At 47.0% G+C, this 22,713-nt stretch overlaps 1 protein-coding gene across 2 annotated transcripts in view; it reads left to right on the top strand.

The window, feature by feature from the left end:
* Positions 1-22,713, top strand: part of col5a1 (procollagen, type V, alpha 1) — a 67,245-nt gene that overhangs the window by 37,856 nt on the left and 6,676 nt on the right. For both annotated transcript variants that reach the window (XM_034547354.1, XM_034547353.1), the window contains exons 14-61: positions 12-68; positions 180-233; positions 475-528; positions 608-661; positions 750-803; positions 890-943; positions 1,323-1,367; positions 1,992-2,045; positions 2,516-2,560; positions 3,226-3,279; positions 3,376-3,420; positions 3,924-3,977; positions 4,819-4,863; positions 5,056-5,109; positions 5,545-5,589; positions 7,208-7,261; positions 9,543-9,650; positions 10,433-10,486; positions 10,692-10,745; positions 12,127-12,171; positions 12,349-12,402; positions 12,499-12,543; positions 12,630-12,683; positions 12,777-12,830; positions 13,270-13,323; positions 13,816-13,923; positions 14,014-14,103; positions 15,305-15,358; positions 15,474-15,581; positions 15,661-15,768; positions 16,907-16,960; positions 17,099-17,152; positions 17,284-17,391; positions 17,474-17,527; positions 18,112-18,219; positions 19,639-19,692; positions 19,921-20,028; positions 20,151-20,204; positions 20,308-20,361; positions 20,457-20,510; positions 20,608-20,661; positions 20,743-20,850; positions 20,945-20,998; positions 21,073-21,126; positions 21,204-21,311; positions 21,395-21,448; positions 21,528-21,563; positions 21,651-21,704. In XM_034547354.1, coding sequence (XP_034403245.1) covers positions 12-68; positions 180-233; positions 475-528; positions 608-661; positions 750-803; positions 890-943; positions 1,323-1,367; positions 1,992-2,045; positions 2,516-2,560; positions 3,226-3,279; positions 3,376-3,420; positions 3,924-3,977; positions 4,819-4,863; positions 5,056-5,109; positions 5,545-5,589; positions 7,208-7,261; positions 9,543-9,650; positions 10,433-10,486; positions 10,692-10,745; positions 12,127-12,171; positions 12,349-12,402; positions 12,499-12,543; positions 12,630-12,683; positions 12,777-12,830; positions 13,270-13,323; positions 13,816-13,923; positions 14,014-14,103; positions 15,305-15,358; positions 15,474-15,581; positions 15,661-15,768; positions 16,907-16,960; positions 17,099-17,152; positions 17,284-17,391; positions 17,474-17,527; positions 18,112-18,219; positions 19,639-19,692; positions 19,921-20,028; positions 20,151-20,204; positions 20,308-20,361; positions 20,457-20,510; positions 20,608-20,661; positions 20,743-20,850; positions 20,945-20,998; positions 21,073-21,126; positions 21,204-21,311; positions 21,395-21,448; positions 21,528-21,563; positions 21,651-21,704 — 3,036 coding nt within the window. The remainder of the gene's footprint in view (positions 1-11; positions 69-179; positions 234-474; positions 529-607; positions 662-749; positions 804-889; positions 944-1,322; positions 1,368-1,991; positions 2,046-2,515; positions 2,561-3,225; positions 3,280-3,375; positions 3,421-3,923; positions 3,978-4,818; positions 4,864-5,055; positions 5,110-5,544; positions 5,590-7,207; positions 7,262-9,542; positions 9,651-10,432; positions 10,487-10,691; positions 10,746-12,126; positions 12,172-12,348; positions 12,403-12,498; positions 12,544-12,629; positions 12,684-12,776; positions 12,831-13,269; positions 13,324-13,815; positions 13,924-14,013; positions 14,104-15,304; positions 15,359-15,473; positions 15,582-15,660; positions 15,769-16,906; positions 16,961-17,098; positions 17,153-17,283; positions 17,392-17,473; positions 17,528-18,111; positions 18,220-19,638; positions 19,693-19,920; positions 20,029-20,150; positions 20,205-20,307; positions 20,362-20,456; positions 20,511-20,607; positions 20,662-20,742; positions 20,851-20,944; positions 20,999-21,072; positions 21,127-21,203; positions 21,312-21,394; positions 21,449-21,527; positions 21,564-21,650; positions 21,705-22,713) is intronic.

Raw genomic sequence — 22,713 nt, 5'->3', positions numbered from 1 at the left:
CCTGGGTTCAGCTGGCTATGCGCGGCCCTACAGGTCCAATGGGTTTGACTGGCAGATCCGGCCCTCTGGTATGTATCCCAAAGCTCTTTATGAAAGACAATAAAAAATGAATCAACAGTTATAATACAAACTTGTATTGTTTTGGTGTCCATTAAAGTTTCTCTTTGTTTCCCCCTCAGGGTCCTCCAGGTGTATCAGGACTGAAGGGAGAGTCTGGAGATGCAGGCCCTCAGGTGAGAGACATCAGAGTGCAACGTTTTAATTATTTTTATTTCTGAAAGACATAAAGGAAAACCCCATCTGAAAATGTGTTAACCTATACAAATTAATTGTTAAAATATTGTAGTGTTGGATTAATTCAAACTCATTATTTGTGCAACCTTTTAAAAAGTATAATATTTCCAAGATGCAAATGTTAAAAAAAAATAAAACTAATAAATGCTTGAGAGTGTAAACTCAGTGTTGTTGTTTCAGGGACCACGTGGACCTTTTGGTGGCTCGGGACCCTCCGGAAAGCCCGGCAGAAGGGTAAGCAAAGACACAGGCTGTGTTCTCGTGGTGCGTTCGCCTGTCCAGAGACCTGTTGCCTGACTTGTCCTCTTTCCAGGGTCGCTCTGGATCCGACGGTGCCAGGGGCATGCCGGGACAGTCTGGACCCAAGGTACCCCGCAGACCACGTTCATAATGCGTCTCAATGTGCTTCACCGCGGGCCTTTCTGAAAGCTCGTGTCTTCTCTCTTGCTCTCCAGGGAGACCGAGGGTTCGATGGACTGGCCGGACTTCCCGGTGAAAAAGGACACAGAGTGAGCTCTCTTTCTTTTGCGCTGCCTTGAAAAGTGTGTTTCATGTCCGCGTGCCCCTGTTACAGCTCACATGTTTGTTGTTGCAGGGTGAATCTGGCCCTTCTGGACCTCACGGGGGTCCTGGAGAGGACGGAGAAAGGGTAACAAAAAATAAAACTCTCTCTTTTGAAAGAAGCATCTCGTGTACGCTTGTTCCTCACCCTTTAATCCTTATTGCTATGCTGCAGGAAGTCACATATTTCCTCTTCCTCTTCCCAAAGTCACCTTTGTTTGTCGTATGTCGTTGTATGTATATATATATATATATATCTTTGTTTGTTTGTTTTTATCTCTGCACATCTGTATCGGCCTGTAATCTAAACCTCACCCTCCTCATTACCCACAGCTGATGCAACACGATCCACCTTTTCCTCTGTGCCTTCCCATTATCTCTCTCATAACACACACACACACACACACACACACACACTCTACTATCTGTCTGTTCCGCACCCTGAACGTTCTCTCTCTCTTTCCCAGGGAGATGATGGAGAGATCGGGCCCCGGGGACTTCCCGGTGAATCAGTGAGTGATGGCTCTCGTACTAATTACCATTCGATCTCACCAGACGAGATATTTTGAGTTGTTTGAGAGTTTGATGCGGTTGAGAGGTCATCGTGTCACCGCGTTGGCCAACAATCAAAGGATGCCATCCCGTCCCACAGCCGCTGCTCACGTTCACATAAATGGAGGTTTTATCGAGGAGGCTTCGCTCGTTGTTCCTCTGAGCAAGAGGAGCGTTAGAGACGCAGCTTGTTATCATAGCCTCCCACTCTCTCAGGCAGGATATTCCCCGAGGAGGAGGAGAGAGAAACCAACAGAAAGAAGCCCTCCATAGCTGCTGTAGTGATTTATTCTGTCCACCAGGGGGTGCTCCGTTGGTTTGCATGCACAATGCCGGGACAACGGGTCTTCTTAGGTAACGGTAGCTGTGAGGCACATAAATGTAAAGCAATGTTGGACAGGCATAGCTGTGAGGAATTAATGAAGGAAAAGGCCTTTCCCTCTCCCTGACTCGTGGAACACCCTGAAGGACATCAGGTTGTTTCCACAAGTATCATTCTGAAACCTGAGGGTTTAATAATTCATCAAGCCGCTGACAGGTGTGTGTAATATCATTCTCACATCTCATTTCTTTTCCCTCCCCAGGGGCCTCGTGGTTTGCTGGGACCCAAAGGACCTCAGGGACCCCCAGGACCCCCCGTGAGTCCCCCGTACCCTCCTCTCGCCTGTTCATGTCCATGCTGGTACAATAGATTCACCGTTAAGAGAGAAGAATCAGGTTTTTTTTACCATCTCATAAAACAAAATGCAGTGCAACACCCACAGGGAAATATAACTCGATACACTGCAGACAGCGTACACAAAGAGCAGCACGCGTTATTGAGTTAAGCTTCAGCGTTTCAGACAAACGGCGACAGCGAAGCTTCGACCCGACGTTAATAATGTTCCAACTGATTTCATTTACCGCGGACAGCCTGCATCCATCACGCGGCTCATTCTGCACTCGTATCTCTGTGCAGGGTGTCGAGATATCATAAACAATAAACCACGGCCTCAAAGAAATGCAAAGGAAGCTCGGAGTGAAACACGAACCGTTTCAGTGTATTACAGATGAGTTTCCTTTATGTGTGTGTGTGTGCTGAACATGGTGTTCATCTCCAATGCTGCAGGGCGTGACGGGGATGGACGGCCACTCCGGACCCAAAGGAAACATCGTAAGTCAAGCTGGAAGTGATTCCAATGAACCCACATAAACCCAAAGAAACACACCTCACACACTGTCCTTCTTTTTTATTTTAACCTTGAATCTTTACACACACACACACACACACACACACACACAGTCTTGTTTTCATGACCTTTAGGGGACCTCAAACCAAATCTCCACCCTGAAATGTAATGAGTTACGTCTCGGGGACATGCAATTGTCCACATTGCTCCCCCCCCCCCCCCCCCCCCACACACACACACACACACACACACACACACCACACACACACACCAGTACAACCAGAGGATTCTTCTTTAGGCCCATTGCAGCAGTCCAGCATCGTCTCCAGGTCCATTTCCTGTAGCGCCTGGCCGTAATGAGAGAATACCTGTGTGTGTGTGTGTGTGTGTGTGTGTGAGTGTGTGAGTGTGTGTGTGTGTGTGTGTGTCGAGCGAGACGTTGTGCTACTTGCCTGTTTAGGTATAAGTCAGTAATAATGCAGCGATGCGCTGTTGGTCGGCTCTGTTGAGAGAAGCATTTCATCTTTAATGGACCTCACGGAGCAACGCATCTCTCTTCCCTTTACGAGGGAGGTTTCAGTCAACTGAATAATTTAAAGTATTCATAATGAGATTTCTAAAATTAACTCTTTTTTTGTTTTTTTGTCAGGGACCTCAAGGAGAGCCAGGACCTCCTGGACAGCAAGGTAACCCAGGTACCCAGGTCAGTGATGGACAGGTTGTCTGACGTTTTGATTTCCCCTCCATCCATCAAAGAAATTGTTCTGAGCCTTTTTTTTGCCACTTCCTCTTCCTGCAGGGACTCGCAGGGCCCCAAGGAGCCATCGGGCCTCCAGGAGACAAGGTGAGGACATCACAATAACCCGTGAAACACGCCGTGTTTCTGCAGCTCCACAGGAAAAGAAACAGAAACCATCCATGAAATGCTAATAAACGCACACCCAAAATCTATGAAAATTGCATGAAATTGTCCCATTCATCTGTATGAACTCCAAAATGCTTATCACACATTTATGCAGAAGACAACCCCCCCCCCCCCGTCCCCCGTCCCCCCCCCCCTCCCCACATTGTGCACTGTAGACAGATTTTAATCCAATTTCGGCTAAATCACATTTGCCTGTTTATATGGAGGGGGTCCAGTTTATTATTGAACAGTGTGAGGATGAATAATGCAGATATCACGTTTCTCCTGATTTACAAATGAAATATTAGAAGGGTGCGGCATTTGATGAGGCGAACTGTAATTAAGTAAAGATTGTTTATCTGAAGAAGTTAGCATGTCGACGTTAGCGCTTAGCTCCAAACAAGACGTCTCATTGGTCCTCACGCCTCGTCTCCTATCTCTAGGGTCCTACGGGGAAACCAGGCTTGCCGGGAATGCCAGGAGCTGATGGTCCACCGGTGAGTTCATTCATCCCACTCAACTGAAGAAATGTCTCCTCTCATTCTTCCACTCTTGTGTTTCTTTTTCTCATAACTGTGAAAAAGAAACACTTTCAAAAAGCAGTGAGTGGAATTTCAACGTTTAACGACAACACCGAGAGGATTATTTGTCCGAAAACATATGTGTATGCACATTCACACACGGGCGTGTTGACCGCCCACGGGCGCACGTCTTGCACCTGCCGGAGAAAGGGAACGGCGAAATATGAATAACTGTAGCGAAAGAAGAAAAAAAAACAAAAAGCCACGCGTAGAATGTAAATGAGGTCGTGGTGAAGAAGAGGAATTAAAGATGGAGGAGAGCTGGTCCTTTAATGGCTTTATGGATTAGAAATAGCTGACGCACTTATCTTTATTCATCCTCTCTCTCTCCGTCTCCTACCCTCCCTCCTTCCCCGTCTCCTCTTTCCTTCCTAGCTCCTATTTCCTTCTCCATCACACACAAACCCATCAGGCGTTGCCGAGCTCCTTCGCCTCCTACGATCAATTCTCTTGCATTTGTCTTCTTTCTCTTTCTCTACCCAACATCCTTATTAGACGTGCATTTTGTTGCGTAACGTGTGTACAGTTTGTGTGTAATGTGTTTGTGTGTAATGTGTTTTAGAGCCCAGTAACGGCTGGTAGGGCCTCTATGGTGCATTAGGGCTCACCACCCCACTCTCAAGGCTCTTATTCCTATTGTCCGCGTCCATTCAGCCCCCCATAGTTTTACAACCCAATCCCTCAGTTGTGTCGTAGTATTTATGTTTGTAATTATCCCGAGATGAGATTCAATAATGTTTCTCTGAATTATTCACAGGGTCACCCCGGAAAGGAGGGGCCTTCTGGAGAGAAAGGACACCTGGTGAGGTTTATTTCTTACTTTTTGGAGCTTGCGTTAGTTATTCTCTGAATTTATTCCAGCGTCGTCGAGGTTTCTTTTCCCTTTGTCCTCGTTCAGATACATTTGCATAAAACATTTTGCATAAATGTGGATACCATTAGCACTGTGTGTGTGTGTGTGCTACAAGCTCTCTCTAAACCGCTCTCTCCCCAGGGCCCGGCTGGCCCTCAAGGACCCATTGGTTATCCGGGGCCCCGAGGCGTGAAGGTGAGATGATCAGCCTCCACTAATAAATACATTCGTGATGTCATCAGGTCGTGGTGCCATGCAGTTAACGACCGTTACGGGCTAATATCTTATTTAAATGTTATTATTTCCATGGCCTTTCCAAAAAGTAAGTGTTATTTTGTAAAAAAAAAAAGTACTAAATGAAATCCTTAGTTTTTGCATGAACTGTCTAGAAGGGAAAACACATCTCAGTAATACTCAGATTAAGACGGGGAAGTGGTCTTTGCAGATCTTACATCCCGTTGCTAACGTAAAGGTCACTGGGGTCACTATATATATATATATATATATATATATATATATATATATATATATATAGTTGTACGGACTTGCCTGTCACTCTCTAGTCTGCAGACATGTCAATCAACCCATTGCATTGTGCACTGACCCTTTCGGCCTGTTGTTGCGTCACAGGGAGCGGACGGCGTGCGAGGACTGAAAGGACACAAGGGTGGAAAGGTAAGAGCACTCGGACTGAGAGAGAGAGAGAGAGAAAGGAAGAGACAGAGAGAGAGAGAAAGAAAGGAAGAGACAGAGAGAGAGAAAGAAAGGAAGAGACAGAGAGAGAGAAAGAAAGGAAGAGACAGAGAGAGAGTGAAAGAAAGAAAGAGACAGAGAGAGAGTGAAAGAAAGGAAGAGACAGAGAGAGAGAAAGAAAGGAAGAGACAGAGAGAGAGAAAGAAAGGAAGAGACAGAGAGAGAGTGAAAGAAAGAAAGAGACAGAGAGAGAGTGAAAGAAAGGAAGAGACAGAGAGAGAGAAAGAAAGGAAGAGACAGAGAGACAGAAAGAAAGGAAGAGACAGAGAGAGAGAAAGAAAGGAAGAGACAGAGAGAGAGTGAAAGAAAGGAAGAGACAGAGAGAGAGAAAGAAAGGAAGAGACAGAGAGACAGAAAGAAAGGAAGAGACAGAGAGAGAGTGAAAGAAAGGAAGAGACAGAGAGTGAAAGAAAGAAGAGACTGAGAGAGCGTGAAAGAAAGGAAGAGAGAGAGAGAGTGAGTGATAGAAAAGAAGAGACTGAGAGTGAGTGAAAGAAAGGAAGAGTGAGAGAGTGATAGAAAGGAAGAGACAGAGAGAGAGTGAAAGAAAGGAAGAGACAGAGAGAGAGTGAAAGAAAGAAAGGAAGAGACTGAGAGTGAGTGAAAGAAAGAAAGAGACTGAGAGTGAGTGAAAGAAAGGAAGAGAGAGAGAGAGTGAGTGATAGAAAAGAAGAGACTGAGAGTGAGTGAAAGAAAGGAAGAGTGAGAGAGTGATAGAAAGGAAGAGACAGAGAGAGTGAAAGAAAGGAAGAGACAGAGAGAGAGTGAAAGAAAGAAAGAGAGTGAGAGAAAGAAAGGAAGAGACAGAGAGAGAGTGAAAGAAAGAAAGGAAGAGACTGAGAGTGAGTGAAAGAAAGGAAGAGATTGAGAGTGAGTGAAAGAAAGGAAGAGACTGAGTGAGTGAAAGAAAGGAAGAGATTGAGAGTGAGTGAAAGAAAGGAAGAGACAGAGAGCGTGATAGAAAGGAAGAGACAGAGAGAGAGAAAGAAAGGAAGAGAGTGAGAGAGTGAAAGAAAGGAAGAGAGTGAGAGAGAGAGTGAAAGAAAGGAAGAGACAGAGAGAGAGTGAAAGAAAGGAAGAGAGTGAGAGAGTGAAAGAAAGGAAGAGAGTGAGAGAGAGAGTGAAAGAAAGGAAGAGACAGAGAGAGAGTGAAAGAAAGGAAGAGAGTGAGAGAGTGAAAGAAAGGAAGAGAGTGAGCGAGAGAGAAAGATCCTGTCAAACTGATGTTAGTATGGAAGAGAGAGAGAAAGAAGAAGAGGAAAAGGCGATCAAGAGTTTCTATGGCAACAGGGGATCTTGCCTCTGCATCTGTGTGTGTGTGTGAGTTAGGTGTGTATGTTTGTGTGTGTTTGTGTGTGTGTGTTTGTGTGTGTTTGTGTGTGTGTGTGTGTGTTTGTGTGTGTGTGTGTGTGTGCGTGTGCTCGCCTTTGAGTGTGCCTCCGCAGATTAACACTACCCAAATGCTTTCACCACGTGTATCGTTCCATTCTGTGTCCTCCATCTCCTCTTCACCTCCTTCCTTCTCTCCTTCTCTTTGCAGGGAGAAGATGGCTTCCCCGGCTTCAAGGGGGACATGGGCCTGAAGGGCGACAGGGTAAGGCTCCTTCGTTTACGCCGTCGCTCGAGGACGACTGATGGGGGGGCTCTCGGCGTGGGGGGGGGGGCGACCTCTGCCTGAACTCAGTGACACCGGCCTCCCCTGAGACGTTAGCCCCTGAGACGTTAGTGTTAGCCCCTGAGACGTTAGCCCCTGAGACGTTAGCCCCTGAGACGTTACCCCCTGAGACGTTACCCCCTGAGACGTTAGCCCCTGAGACGTTAGTGTTAGCCCCTGAGACGTTACCCCCTGAGACGTTAGCCCCTGAGACGTTAGTGTTAGCCCCTGAGACGTTAGTGTTAGCCCCTGAGACGTTAGCCCCTGAGACGTTAGCCCCTGAGACGTTAGCCCCTGAGACGTTACCCCCTGAGATGTTAGCCCCTGAGACGTTAGCCCCTGAGACGTTACCCCCTGAGACGTTACCCCTGAGACGTTAGCCCCTGAGACGTTAGCCCCTGAGACGTTAGCCCCTGAGACGTTAGCCCCTGAGACGTTACCCCCTGAGATGTTAGCCCCTGAGACGTTACCCCCTGAGAAGTTAGCCCCTGAGACGTTAGCTCCTGAGACGTTAGCTCCTGAGACGTTAGTGTTAGCCCCTGAGACGTTACCCCCTGAGACGTTAGCTCCTGATATGTTAGTGTTAGCCCCTGAGACGTTACCCCCTGAGACGTTAGCCCCTGAGACGTTAGCCCCTGAGACGTTAGCCCCTGAGACGTTAGCCCCTGAGACGTTACCCCCTGAGACGTTAGCTCCTGATATGTTAGCTCCTGAGACGTTAGCCCCTGAGACGTTAGCTCCTGAGACGTTAGCTCCTGAGACGTTAGCTCCTGATATGTTAGTGTTAGCCCCTGAGATGTTAGCCCCTGAGACGTTAGTGTTAGCCCCTGAGACGTTAGCTCCTGATATGTTAGTGTTAGCTCCTGAGACGTTAGCCCCTGAAACGTTAGTGTTAGCCCCTGTTAGCCCATGAGACGTTAGCCCCTGAGACGTTAGCTCCTGAGACGTTAGCTCCTGATATGTTAGTGTTAGCTCCTGAGACGTTAGCCCCTGAAACGTTAGTGTTAGCCCCTGAGATGTTAGCCCCTGAGACGTTACCCCCTGAGACGTTAGCTCCTGAGACGTTAGCTCCTGATATGTTAGTGTTAGCTCCTGAGACGTTAGCCCCTGAAACGTTAGTGTTAGCCCCTGTTAGCCCATGAGACGTTAGCCCCTGAGAAGTTAGTGTTAGCCCCTGAGACGTTAGCCCCTGAGACATTAGTGTTAGCCCCTGAGACGTTAGCCCCTGAGATGTTAGCTTCTGAGACGTTAGCCCCTGAGACGTTAGTCCTAATGGACACAGCTTATGGGCTGTGTCCATTAGCCCGTGACACGTTAGCCCCCAGCGGCCTATACGCCCATACGTGACTGCTGTGGGATTGTGGGTAATGAGCAAACATAAGGTGTTGCTCCTATTGCCAGCTGTTAGTGTGTGTGTGTGTGTGTGTGTGTGTGTTTGTGTGTGTCTTTTCTGTCACTTTAACTTAAAGGGAAACTTTGACAGGTGCAGGAACTGTTTCCTCCTGCAAACTGCATTCGGGATTTACAAAGTCAATTAGTACAGAAACATCTTTTTACAGCAAGAAACATAACTCTTTTTAACCCGTTTTAAACATCAAACCCCCCAAACCCCCCCATCCCGGACCAGGCTACCCAGAGCTGAATACAGAAAAGAGGCAGAAACCACTGGCTCTCTAAACCCCCTCAAACCCAAGAGAGAGACCTTCTTCCTCTGGAGATGGAGCAGATCCACATGAAAGCAGGGATTTGAGGAGGCCTCTCTCATGTGGACTAGAATCTAAATGACTGTGTGTGAGTGTGTGAGTGTGTGTGTGTGAGTGTGTGTGTGTGTGTGAGTGTGTGTGCTTAATTCAAAGCGTTCTCTTTGATGAGCTTGTGAGTTGAGTGCAGTTTGCTTGATGCCGTTGTTAATGCTCCTGAACACGTGGTCTCAAATCTTAAGTATGTCTCTATTTTATTTTATTTGTAAAATGAATAAAGTAAAAGTATTACGTCCACAGATCTTGGTAACAAATGTATTTAAATACACCCACAATTATTATTATTATTATTTTGATTCAGATATCAATACAAATGCACAAGCAAAATATAGCGAAGAAAACTTATTTTTGCTAATTGATTTCTATTAATTCTTTTGTGGTTTATGTGAAAGGAAATACACTCGACAAGTTTTTTATTAATTATTTTAAAGTATAATTCACGTGACGTTTGTGCTTTCCAGGGAGAGCTCGGACCCTCGGGGCCCAGAGGAGAGGACGGTCCCGAGGGACCAAAGGGTCGATCGGGTCTCCCAGGAGATGCCGGTCCTCTGGGAACGAGTGGTGAGAAGGTGAGCTCCTTCGGCCGGCTTTAACCCACACACACACAGCTGACAGGTGACAGGTGACAGGTGACAGGTGACGTGTCCTACATCGTTTGATCTAGGAAGGATCGCTCATTAAGGGCTCTCTTTTCTGAACAGCGATCCAAAGCTCTCAAACCTGCAGCATGAAGCGCTTCTACACATTCTTTAGCTGTTCAATTCGACGCTGGCTAAGCTGTGGTCCACGGACCCCTTCAGGAGTCGCCGTTGAGGACCACGGAGGCCACACCAGCTGTGGTTGGTGTTCCACAGTAATCACACCGGCTGTGTCCACTACCCTGAAAGCTGAAAGCGCTCTTAATCTGAAAGTGTATCTGCTTTATGGCGATAAGGGCGCGCTCTAGATGTGGACAGCGGTCTGCTCCGGGGATCGAACACACGTCCATGTGGTTTTACTACTTCCTAGAACGACTCCGCCCCTCTGCGTACATGCACGGCCGTACGGTAGAGGTGCTAACGCCTCGCATTGCATTTAGGCTGGAAAGATGCTCATCGGAGATCAACTCTACTGTTGATTCTATTATGGTCTGCATTACCGATAACCCATTACAATGCAACATATCCCTTGCATAAAGATTAATACTAAAGATTAATACTAGGGGTCGCCAGGTAATGAAGAATTGACCAGAAAGAAGGAGCTACATTTCATAATCCTTTGGGACCGTTGGGTCTAATGGGTCTAACGGGTCTAATGGGTCTAACGGGTCTAACGGGTCTAATGGGTCTAACGGGTCTTTTCTCATCAACAGGGTAAACTCGGAGTCCCCGGGTTGCCTGGATACCCAGGAAGACAAGGACCCAAGGTACGCGCTCATACGTGTGCATGTGAACATGGTGGCTCATCCTTTAGTGGCAGCTCCCGATCAGAGACCTGGAAATGTCTCAGCTCCTCGTGTGACAACAATAAAACATCTCCTGTTGCTCTTAATACGCTCGGGGATGAACAGGGGATATCATATTTAAGGTCTGGCTCTCATTAAATGATTAATTGCTCTCTTCCTCTCACAGGGATCTCAAGGTTTCCAAGGTTTCCCAGGCGCCAATGGAGAGAAAGGAACTCGGGTATGTTGGATAGGCTTCTTCTTCTTCTTGTTCTTTTTGTTGTTGTTGTTGTTGTTGTTGTTGTTGTTGTTGTTGTTCTTCTTCTTCTTGTTGATCTTCTTCTTGGTGTTCTTGTTCTTCTTGTTGTTCTTGTTCTTTTTTGTTGTTGTTGTTGTTGTTGTTGTTGTTCTTCTTCTTCTTGTTGTTCTTCTTGTTGTTGTTCTTCTTGTTGTTGTTGTTGTCGTTGTTGTTCTTCTTCTTCTTGTTGATCTTCTTCTTGGTGTTCTTGTTCTTCTTGTTGTTCTTGTTCTTTTTTGTTCTTCTTCTTCTTGTTCTTCTTTTTGTTGTTGTTGTTGTTGTTGTTGTTCTTCTTCTTCTTGTTGTTCTTGTTGTTCTTGTTGTTCTTGTTGTTCTTCTTGTTCCTCTTGTTGTTCTTCTTCTTGTTGTTCTTGTTGTTGTTCTTGTTGTTCTTGTTCCTCTTGTTGTTCTTCTTCTTGTTGTTCTTCTTGTTGTTCTTGTTGTTCTTCTTGTTCCTCTTGTTGTTCTTCTTGTTCCTCTTGTTCCTCTTGTTGTTGTTCTTGTTGTTCTTGTTGTTCTTCTTGTTCCTCTTGTTGTTCTTGTTGTTGTTCTTGTTGTTCTTCTTGTTCCTCTTGTTGTTGTTCTTGTTCTTCTTGTTCCTCTTGTTCCTCTTGTTGTTGTTCTTCTTGTTGTTCTTCTTGTTGTTCTTCTTGTTGTTCTTGTTGTTCTTCTTGATGTTCTTCTTGTTGTTCTTGTTGTTCTTCTTGTTCCTCTTGTTGTTCTTCTTGTTCCTCTTGTTCTTGTTGTTCTTCTTGTTCCTCTTGTTCCTCTTGTTGTTGTTCTTGTTCTTCTTGTTCCTCTTGTTCCTCTTGTTGTTCTTCTTGTTCCTCTTGTTGTTCTTCTTCTTGTTGTTCTTCTTCTTGTTGTTCTTCTTGTTCCTCTTGTTGTTCTTCTTGTTGTTGTTCTTGTTGTTCTTCTCACCCAGTGAGAGCATTGTTTTCTGTGTTTCAAGCGACGGTCTTTATCACGGTGGTTCATGGAGCTTTTCCTCCTCACAAAAGGTTTATTGAGACAGAAGGGAACGATAGTCCCACTAAGGAGTTCATTGTAAAAAAGCCACTGCAATAGTAATATCGCTTTAAAATCCTTCTGTTTATTAAAGTGTCATATTCTTAGAAGGTGATGAATAAGATACGATCAAAGGTAATTCATAATTCCTGATAAGATCATCTCAGAGCTCCTAAATCTGTTTGAAAACGTGACCGTCTGTCGCCATTAAAGGCCTTCTTCCTCTGGGGCGACTCCTTTTGACCAACGTGTGTGTGTGTGTGTGTGTGTGTGTGTGTGTGTGTGTGTGTGTGTGTGTGTGTGTGTGTGTCCACAGGGAACAGCAGGAAAGTCTGGCCCCCGCGGACAGAGAGGACCAACGGTGAGTCTTACTCAGCAGCTCGTGTGCAGACGGCCATCTTGAAAGAGATGGAGGTTGAACCAGGTCTCCCCTGAGGGGGAACCAACGAGGATATTCAAGACCTTCAAGGTCTCCAATGTGTCTTCGGACGCTTTCTAATGAATTTAAAATCACGTTTTGTCTTTTTTCCCCTTCAAGGGCCCTCGAGGAGAGAGAGGACCGAGGGGACCGACGGGGAAAGCCGGACCGAAGGTTGATAATAATAATAATGCTTATTTACGAACATTTCTTTCTCGTGGTCTTTTTGTGGTACGAGTCCACCGCTCACTCCTCACTTTGTCTCTTCAGGGTAACTCAGGAAACGACGGCCCTCCAGGACCGCTCGGCGAGAGGGTACGTGTCCACCACTCATTGTTAAATTCTCAGAGCACGTCAAAAGAGACATTTACTGACCGGGATCTTTCGTTGTGGGTTTTCAGGGTCTGCCAGGCCCTCAGGGACCAACAGGTTTCCCAGGACCAAAGGGACCTCCTGTGAGTTTACACACACACACACACACCTGTGGAGATAAACCCATCGTGCCTTTTCTTGACACTGACATTAATATATTGATATGCATTTCTCAGGGTCCTTCAGGGAAAGACGGACTGCCCGGACACCCTGGACAGAGAGGAGAGACCGTGAGTGAACGAGTCTGGTTCCTCAGCTCTTTGTGTGGTTCCCCAGGTCTTTGTGTGGTTCCTCAGCTCTTTGTGTAGTTCCTCAGCTCTTTGTGTAGTTCCTCAGCTCTTTGTGTGGTTCCCCAGGTCTTTGTGTGGTTCCCCAGGTCTTTGTGTAGTTCCTCAGGTCTTTGTGTGGTTCCTCAGCTCTTTGTGTAGTTCCTCAGGTCTTTGTGTGGTTCCTCAGGTCTTTGTGTGGTTCCTCAGGTCTTTGTGTGGTTCCTCAGGTCTTTGTGTGGTTCCTCAGCTCTTTGTGTAGTTCCTCAGCTCTTTGTGTGGTTCCTCAGCTCTTTGTGTGGTTCCTCAGCTCTTTGTGTGGTTCCTCAGCTCTTTGTGTGGTTCCTCAGCTCTGCATGTCACTTATGTGGTAACGTACCCGTGTGCTTTGTCTCATAAACAGGGATTCCAAGGCAAGACTGGTCCTCCTGGCCCCCCCGGCGTGGTCGGACCTCAGGTGAGTCCCAGTCAGCTGGTCCCTCCAACATATTGATTGTTTTCTTCTGTGCCGAGACACATCTAACAAATAATGTATCTCAATATGTTTTAATAAGTTACACTCCAGTAAAGTACCAGAAAGCATTTATCCTCATACCGATATCTCACCAGCCATGACATACGTGTTCTTTATCCTCTTTCATATTAGCGACGGGCTCTTGGTGCATTATGCACACACACACACACACACACACACACACACACACACACACACACTGCTCTGCTAATGCCAGCTGAGCGTGTTGATGATATCAGACCTGTACGTGGCCTTAATGACTAGTAGGCCTCCTACACAGCGAATGCTCCGCTTCTCCACGGCGTGTTGCGTAATAGTAGAACTGCTGACGGTGCTCACAGTCCTCTTCACACCTCCTCCGCAACTGGGTCTCATAGCTGTCGTGTCCGGGATTATATTTATATATGTATATATAAAATGCGTTTTTTATTGTAGGGACCAACAGGTGAAACTGGACCAATGGGAGATCGAGGTCACCCTGGACCCCCAGGCCCACCTGGTGAGCAGGGTCTACCGGGAGCTGCAGGGAAAGAAGGAGCCAAGGTGAATTTAAGATTGTATTATTATTAAATATGTTCTTCAGTGTAATGTGGGTCATGCACCACCCTCACACTGCTGTGCTTTGACCCGCAGGGTGACTTCGGTCCTGCTGGCCCAGCAGGTAAGGACGGCCCTCCAGGGCCAAGAGGGTTCCCGGGAGAGAGAGGCCTGCCTGGCCCTGTGGTTAGTGTTCCCTCTCACAGCTTGCTTATTGCATAATGCGTCTCTGGTCCCTGAGTGGGCTTCAGAAGAGGACAACGCGCTCCCGGCTGTTTGGTTTAAATCTTTTCTTTATTATATTCTAACTTGACAAAGTCATGTTGTGCTCGTTATGCAATTCACACTAATTCCTGTTAGAGAGAAAACAAATGGCAGAAACGATCCGACGCACCTGTTCCTCTGCCCAGTTTCAGTGAATAACGTCTCTGTCCAGTTTCAGTGAATAACGTCTCTGTCCAGTTTCAGTAAATAACGTCTCTGCCCAGTTTCAATAAATAACGTCTCTGTCCAGTTTCAATAAATAACGTCTCTGTCCAGTTTCAGTAAATAACGTCTCTGTCCAGTTTCAGTAAATAACGTCTCTGTCCAGTTTCAGTAAATAACGTCTCTGTCCAGTTTCAGTAAATAACGTCTCTGCCCAGTTTCAGTAAATAACGTCTCTGTCCAGTTTCAGTAAATAACGTCTCTGTCCAGTTTCAGTAAATAACGTCTCTGTCCAGTTTCAGTAAATAACGTCTCTGTCCAGTTTCAATAAATAACGTCTCTGTCCAGTTTCAGTAAATAACCGCTCTCCCCAGTTTCAGTAAATAACGTCTCTGTCCAGTTTCAGTAAATAACGTCTCTGTCCAGTTTCAGTTAATAACGTCTCTGTCCAGTTTCAATAAATAACGTCTCTGTCCAGTTTCAGTAAATAACGTCTCTGTCCAGTTTCAGTAAATAACGTCTCTCCCCAGTTTCAGTAAATAACGTCTCTGTCCAGTTTCAGTAAATAACGTCTCTGTCCAGTTTCAATAAATAACGTCTCTGTCCAGTTTCAGTAAATAACGTCTCTGTCCAGTTTCAGTAAATAACGTCTCTGTCCAGTTTCAGTAAATAACGTCTCTGTCCAGTTTCAGTAAATAACGTCTCTGTCCAGTTTCAGTAAATAACGTCTCTCCCCAGTTTCAGTAAATAACGTCTCTGTCCAGTTTCAGTAAATAACATCTCTCCCCAGTTTCAGTAAATAACGTCTCTGTCCAGTTTCAGTTAATAACGTCTCTGTCCAGTTTCAGTTAATAACCGCTCTGCCCAGCGGCTCCCCACTTGGGGGACTAGAGGAGGTTTTCCAGGTGTGCTTCCCCAACAGATGTGTTTGTTTTCTGAAGCCTTCATTTCTTCATTTCAGGGGGCGCACGGCTTGAAAGGGAGTGAAGGACCTCACGGACCGCCTGGCCCTGCTGTGAGTACACTGCATCCTCCGTTTCAGGCTTTCACATCGTATATTAACACGTGTGACTGATGGTGTTGTGGTTTTTCTTTCAGTGTTTCAGTTTTAACACTTGATTTCTCTGCAGGGTTCTCCTGGTGAGCGTGGTCCTGCCGGCTCAGCCGGACCTACAGGTCTCCCCGGACGTTCTGGCCCCCAGGGACCTCCGGGCCCTTCTGGAGAGAAAGGTGGACCGGTAAGAGCTCCACGACGTACTGAAGCTAAATATATACGAATATCACAGATTTAAGCACGGCTGACACAATTCATTTCAGGGAGAGAAAGGACCTCAAGGCCCAGCTGGAAGAGACGGGATTCAGGGCCCTGTGGGTCTGCCGGGACCTGGAGGACCTCCCGGACCACCTGGGGAGGACGGAGACAAGGTGGGTTGCTTTTCATGAGCCCTCACACACACTCATGCACACACACTCGTGCACACACACTCGTGCACACACACTCGTGCACACAAACTCGTGCACACAGACTCGTGCACACAGACTTGTGCACACAAACTCATGCACACAGACTCGTGCACACACACTCATGCACACACACATGCACATATCGTAATGCACACACACTCATGCACATACAATCATGCACAGACCGTAATGCACACACACTCATGCACACACACTCATGCACATACAATCATGCACACACACTCATGCACACACACTCATGCACATACAATCATGCACAGACCGTAATGCACACACACTCATGCACACACACTCATGCACACACACTCATGCACACACACTCATGCACACACACTCATGCACATACAATCATGCACAGACCGTAATGCACACACACTCATGCACATACACTCATGCACACAGACTTGTGCACACACACTCATGCACACACACTCATGCACACAGACTCGCGCACACACACGTGCACAGACTGTAATGCACACACACTCATGCACACACACTCATGCATCCTCTGGTCTCCTTCCCCGCGACCTTAAACGCTCTGAGGGGAATCAGTCTGACAGTTTGATTAACGGATCTTTAGAGAGGAGAAGCTCCTCCTCCTCTACCAGCACACGGAGGAGAGGGAGGACATGTTGCGTGAAGGGGAACCTTTAGGGAGGACATGTTGTGAAGGGGAACCTTTAGTATGCAGAACAACTCCTCATCCGCTCTCAGCACATTTGCAGGAAGACCCTCGCAGGATAATCTCGAGCTGATGTTCACACTCATTCAGACCCGTTCTCATTAGAAGGTCCACTCCAAGGCCTTCATCAAAAGCAAAGCCTTGGGGTTCTGCACAGATATTAACTTTGAAAGAATGGTGCAAGGTTCCTCACTCTCAGGTTGAGATGGGACCCATTGTGGCTGCTAGTAGCACCAGTAACTTAAGCCCCTCCCCCCTCTCAAGTGGTTAACTCTGTTTGTCAGAGACGGCTGGATGTCATTGGGCTGTCCATGAACACAGATTGTTTGATGGTAATTGAACATTATGATTGGTATTCTCTCTGTTTCACGCTGTGCTCATGTGGTTCCACAGGGAGAGCTTGGAGAACCGGGCCAAAAAGGAGGCAAGGGGGACAAAGGAGAACATGTAAGTCGTAAATACATGTTGTTCATGTTTGTTTACCTCCGGAAGCTTTGAGTCTGATCCATTCTTACTGTCAATGCGTTTGTTTGTTGACACTCTTGAGTTGACTGACCCTCCGATGTGTTCCCTTCTCCTCTGCAGGGTCCACCTGGTCCCACCGGCCCTCAAGGGCCCGTCGGAGCACCCGGTCCCGCTGTAAGTCTAGTCTAGTCTGCTCTGGGTGTTCAGGTCCTTTGACGCCTCGTCTACCGACAGCACCACCCACCGAGCTGCGTGTCTCCTGATTGTGACCCCGCCCCCTTTTTTCCATCTGCCGCGTTGTGCAGGGTGCAGATGGCGAGCCCGGTCCCAGAGGTCAGCAGGGTCTGTTCGGCCAGAAGGGAGATGAAGGGTTGAGGGGGTTCCCCGGACCTCTAGGTCCAGTCGGGCTGCAGGTGCGTAGTCATGAGCTACGATCACATGTTGTCATGAAGAAGCACAGAGGCACTAATGGATGAACCTGTGCTCACTCCACAGGGCTTACCTGGTCCACCTGGTGAGAAAGGTGAAACTGGAGACGTTGGTCAAATGGTAAGTATATATAAGGAACTATGTTTGTACATATATATAAATAAATAAAAAAAAAATATATATATATATCTGTATATATATATAAATAATTAAAATAAAATTAAAAAAATATATATATATATATATATATATATTTGTATATTTATATATATATAAGGAACTGTGTTTATACATATATATAAATAAATACATTTTAAAAATATATATATTTGTATATATATATATATATATAAGGAACTGTGTTTGTACATATATATATAAATAACTAAATAAATACAATAAAAGAATTAAATATAAATATATATATATTTGTATATATTTATATAAGGAACTGTGTTTATACATATATATATTTATAAATACATTTTAAAAATATATTTATTTGTATATATATATATATATATATATATATACAGTATATATACATTTAAAATAATATATAGATATATATTTGTATATATATGATATATAATATATATATAAGGAACTGTGTTTATACATATATATATTTATAAATTAAAAAAATAAAACCATTCAATACATTGCAATACGTGTTTAGTAAACCGGATCCTCTCTCCGTGTAGGGTCCACCCGGCCCCCCTGGTCCAAGAGGCCCCTCAGGACCCCCAGGAGCCGATGGCCCTCAGGGACCTCCAGGCGGCATTGGAAACCCTGGTTCAGTTGGAGAAAAGGTAAACCTCTCTTCTTCACACCTTGAGTGCTGCAGCTGAGGTTATTAATACACAGACATCTCCAAAACTCATTTGAGTTATGCTTTCATTTTAAACTAATTATATCTGTCCTGCAAGCAATAAGGTAAATATACATCATAATCCCTTCAGTAAACAAACACAGACTGTCAAAGCATATTTTATTGTGCTTCATGTCGACACGCTGGGTATTTGACTACTATTCTGAGCACATAATTACACAGAAATGATGAATTACTTGTCCCTTGAAGCATAATTTCAACTGAAAAAGGAGCATGGTGCTGATGCGGAGCGGTGGCGTACAGTCGTGCACCGGCCGGCCTCTGGCTCGTGAAGTGGTGCATCATGGGAATCCAGCTGAAATGAATTCCCTCAAATGGACCAAGTATTCATCGTGCGACAGCCTTTTTATTTATTTATTTATTATTTGGAGCTTCCAGATGGCAGCTCTGGTGCCGCTCCAGAAAGCACCGAGTGCCACGTCTCCCTAGATGTGGGTTGTTTGAGTAGAGATTAATTTTTCCAGAGAGGCCGACAGCTAAACAGAAGCCTGTAATAAATACGTGATTCAGTCTCCGTTTGTTTGAGTGCTGCGTCTAAAGACTGAGAATGAGGCTTTTGGGGCATTAATAATATTCACCATTCCTATTTCCATGACTCCTTTTAAATGAGACGTTTTACAGCAAATGTAATGGACATGTTTCCCCCCCACAAAGTGCAAAGATTGTAAATGAATACTCAAAGACATAAATGCATTATTAATAAGCGGCTGACTTTGGAGCTCCAGCAGCAGCTTCCCTTTCTCTCCGTAGTGATTTATGGTCCAGTCCATAGACCGTCTTCTTCTTGCTCCTCCATGGTCTCCCGTGGAGAGCCCGTCCTTCTGCCTCTCTTTAGCTGACCGGGCATGTTGTTATGGGGGGGGTTGGGGGGTTGGGGGGGGGCTGGCGAGCGTCGCCTCATCCCTCATATCAGATCCGTGACGAGCAGCTGTCTTTCACGCTCTCGGTTTCCACGCTGTCAGCGGATTCGCCGAGTCGGCCCACGAGGTGAACGCGAGCAGGTTCTCCTCCACTGTCGCCCCCCCCCACCCCCCCACCCCCCTCCAAACATTTGTCCCTGGGAGGGTTGTGGGCTGATGTGACAGTGAATAACGGAGAGCCCGGTGTAAAGGTGAGTCCACAGCAACTATCCAATAAGAGGGAGACAAGATGTATGGGCGAGGACAGGGAGGGCAGGGAGGGCGGCGCCTCCTCCCAACCTGCCCGTGTTTGATGGATGGAGATCTCTTTCTATCCCCATTTGGGGGACAAGGGTACCAGGACAGTGAGGCTGTAAATGATGGGATGTTTAGAACCATGGTTCACCTTTCTCTGCCCCCCCCCCTCTCTCTCTCATCAGGGAGATTCTGGTGAAACCGGAGAGCCAGGTCTTCAGGGAGAACTTGGCCCACCTGTGAGTTATCCTCATTTTATTTCATCTTTAAATTACCAGTACCAGCAACAAATGAAAGAACAGTGTTATTGTTGATCAGGTGGACTATAAATATGTGTATATATATATCTACATGACAACAAGATTCTGAGGCCGTTGTGAATATTACTTTGACGTTACCTTCATGGTCCACTTCAATCGATGAGGACCTCTGAATTAGAATTAATACATCACTGCGTAATGTTTCAGGGTGCTAGAGGCGAGCGAGGAGAAAAGGGAGAGTCCGGTCCGGCTGGTACAGCTGGTCCTCCTGGCCCTAAGGGTCCCCCTGGAGACGATGGTCCCAAAGGAAGCCCAGTGAGTCTGTTTTCATAAAGCAACGTTCCCTTCGACACGAAGGACGACCTTTTGTGACTTTGAACTCGACCGAAATCTTGTTCCAAAACAAAAAAAGTGACGCAACTTTTATTGACTTTCAGGGCCCAAGTGGTTTCCCCGGTGACCTGGGCCCCCCTGGAGAGCCCGGTCCAGCTGTACGTATAAAACAACGAGCGGACGAATTGTGCAAACTCCATTCTTTGCTCTTTGTGTCTGATAAAGCGTGACTGAGGCTCTCTCTCTTCGTTCTCCATGCAGGGCTTAGACGGACCCGCCGGTGACAAGGGAGATGATGGAGAGGCCGGTCAAGCTGTGAGTGTTGTGTACATACTTTTTTTATGATTGAGGACATTTCAAATCACAAAATGAACACTGGTAAACTTTCATTTGGTTAAAATTCAAACCAGGGTTCTCCTGGACCCACCGGAGAGTCGGGTCCCTCCGGACCACCAGGGAAGAGAGTAAGTGCATGTTGCACAATGGTATCCACGTCAAGGAGCTGACACGCTCTTCGTATTCCACAATGTCATCATATGTCATCTGTTTTATATTTAATAGGGGCCCCCTGGTGTCACGGGACCTGAAGGAAGACAAGGAGAGAAGGGCACGAAGGTGATGCGCCAACATGTTCTGTGCACATTGACACCAAACAAATGAGCGACAGTCTAAAAACATCCCGTTTGTGTGTGAAAGGGGGAGTCTGGCATGGAAGGTTCCCAAGGAAAGACGGGTCCCGTCGGCCCTCAAGGATCGCCCGGCAAGCCCGGTTCTGAAGGCCTCCGGGGCATCCCCGGCCCAGTTGTGAGTAAAGTGTTCCTCTCCGTCACACCGAAACAGGTCACAGAGCAGGTATCAGGAGGCGGGGCCTAAAAACACCATTTGTATTTGTGTGCAGGGAGAGCAAGGCCTGCCTGGTTCTCCGGGCCCAGATGGACCTCCCGGACCGATGGTGAGTGGAGTCGCCTCTGAATCTCTGATGTCACATAAAGTGCACGGTGTGATCTGAACCTCTCCCTCTCACAGGGTCCGCCCGGCTTACCCGGCTTGAAAGGAGACTCAGGTATCAAAGGAGAAAAGGTGAGCTTCCTCTTCCCCGGCACATTGACGAGGTCCGCTGTCCGCCGGTCACTGACGTGTTGTCCTCCCCCCCTCAGGGCCACCCGGGTCTCATCGGTCTCATCGGACCTTCAGGTGAACAGGGAGAAAAGGGGGACCGAGGTCTCCCCGGTCCTCCGGGATCCCACGGTTACAAAGGAGACAACGTAAGTGGAGTCGATACGCAGCGTCAGCCGGAACCGACGCTTCCTCCCCAGGATTCTCACCCTCCACTTTCTGTTCCTTTCAGGGTATTTCAGGACCCTCAGGGCCACTCGGGCCCCTCGGCCCCCCCGGATTACCTGTAAGACCCGTCAAGTGTATCGCACCGCTGCATGTGCGTCACCCTGTAGCCATATTGATTACTCTGTTTGTGTGTTTAGGGTCCCCCCGGTCCCAAAGGAGCTAAAGGCTCATCGGTAAGTGTCTCCCTGAACGCTGCGTCCCTTCAGAAGTATCCCATAATACTTTGAGATCAAGCATTGCTCTTCATGTGTCCTGCTCAGGGTCAAACCGGACCGAAGGGAGAGACCGGTACCTCTGGACCTCCCGGCCCTCCCGTAAGTCCAAGGCTGCACCGTCGGCATTTTGAGTCGTTACCTTGACGATCTCCTCCTTATCTCCTCTCCTCCTTATTGCCTCCCTCCTTATCTCCTCTCCTCCTTATCGCCTCCCTCCTTATCTCCTCTCCTCTCCTCCTTATCTCCTCCCTCCTTATCTCCTCTCATCTCCTCCTTATCGCCTCCCTCCTTATCTCCTCTCCTCCTTATCGCCTCCCTCCTTATCTCCTCTCCTCTCCTCCTTATCGCCTCCCTCCTTATCTCCTCTCCTCCTTATCGCCTCTCCTCCTTATCTCCTCTCCTCCTTATCTCCTCTCCACCTTATCGCCTCCCTCCTTATCTCCTCTCCTCTCCTCCTTATCTCCTTATGTCCTCCTTATCTCCTCTCCTCCTTATCGCCTCCCTCCTTATCTCCTCTCCTCTCCTCCTTATCTCCTTATCTCCTCCTTATCTCCTCTCCTCCTTATTGCCTCCCTCCTTATCTCCTCTCCTCTCCTCCTTATCGCCTCCCTCCTTATCTCCTCTCCTCTCCTCCTTATCTCCTTATGTCCTCCTTATCTCCTCTCCTCCTTATTGCCTCCCTCCTTATCTCCTCTCCTCTCCTCCTTATCGCCTCCCTCCTTATCTCCTCTCCTCTCCTCCTTATCTCCTCTCCTCCTTATCTCCTCTCCTCCTTATCTCCTCTCCTCCTTATCTCCTCTCCACCTTATCGCCTCCCTCCTTATCTCCTCTCCTCTCCTCCTTATCTCCTCTCCTCCTTATTGCCTCCCTCCTTATCTCCTCTCCTCTCCTCCTTATCGCCTCCCTCCTTATCTCCTCTCCTCTCCTCCTTATCTCCTCTCCTCCTTATCTCCTCTCCACCTTATCGCCTCCCTCCTTATCTCCTCTCCTCTCCTCCTTATCTCCTCTCCTCCTTATCGCCTCTCCTCCTTATCTCCTCTCCTCCTTATCTCCTCTCCACCTTATCGCCTCCCTCCTTATCTCCTCTCCTCTCCTCCTTATCTCCTCT

This window comes from Cyclopterus lumpus, chromosome 12 (genome assembly GCF_009769545.1).
Source record: "Cyclopterus lumpus isolate fCycLum1 chromosome 12, fCycLum1.pri, whole genome shotgun sequence".
Lineage (NCBI taxonomy): Eukaryota > Metazoa > Chordata > Actinopteri > Perciformes > Cyclopteridae > Cyclopterus > Cyclopterus lumpus.
The sequence above is the reverse complement of the archived record's forward strand: the minus strand, read 5'-3'. Positions and strand labels throughout refer to the sequence as shown.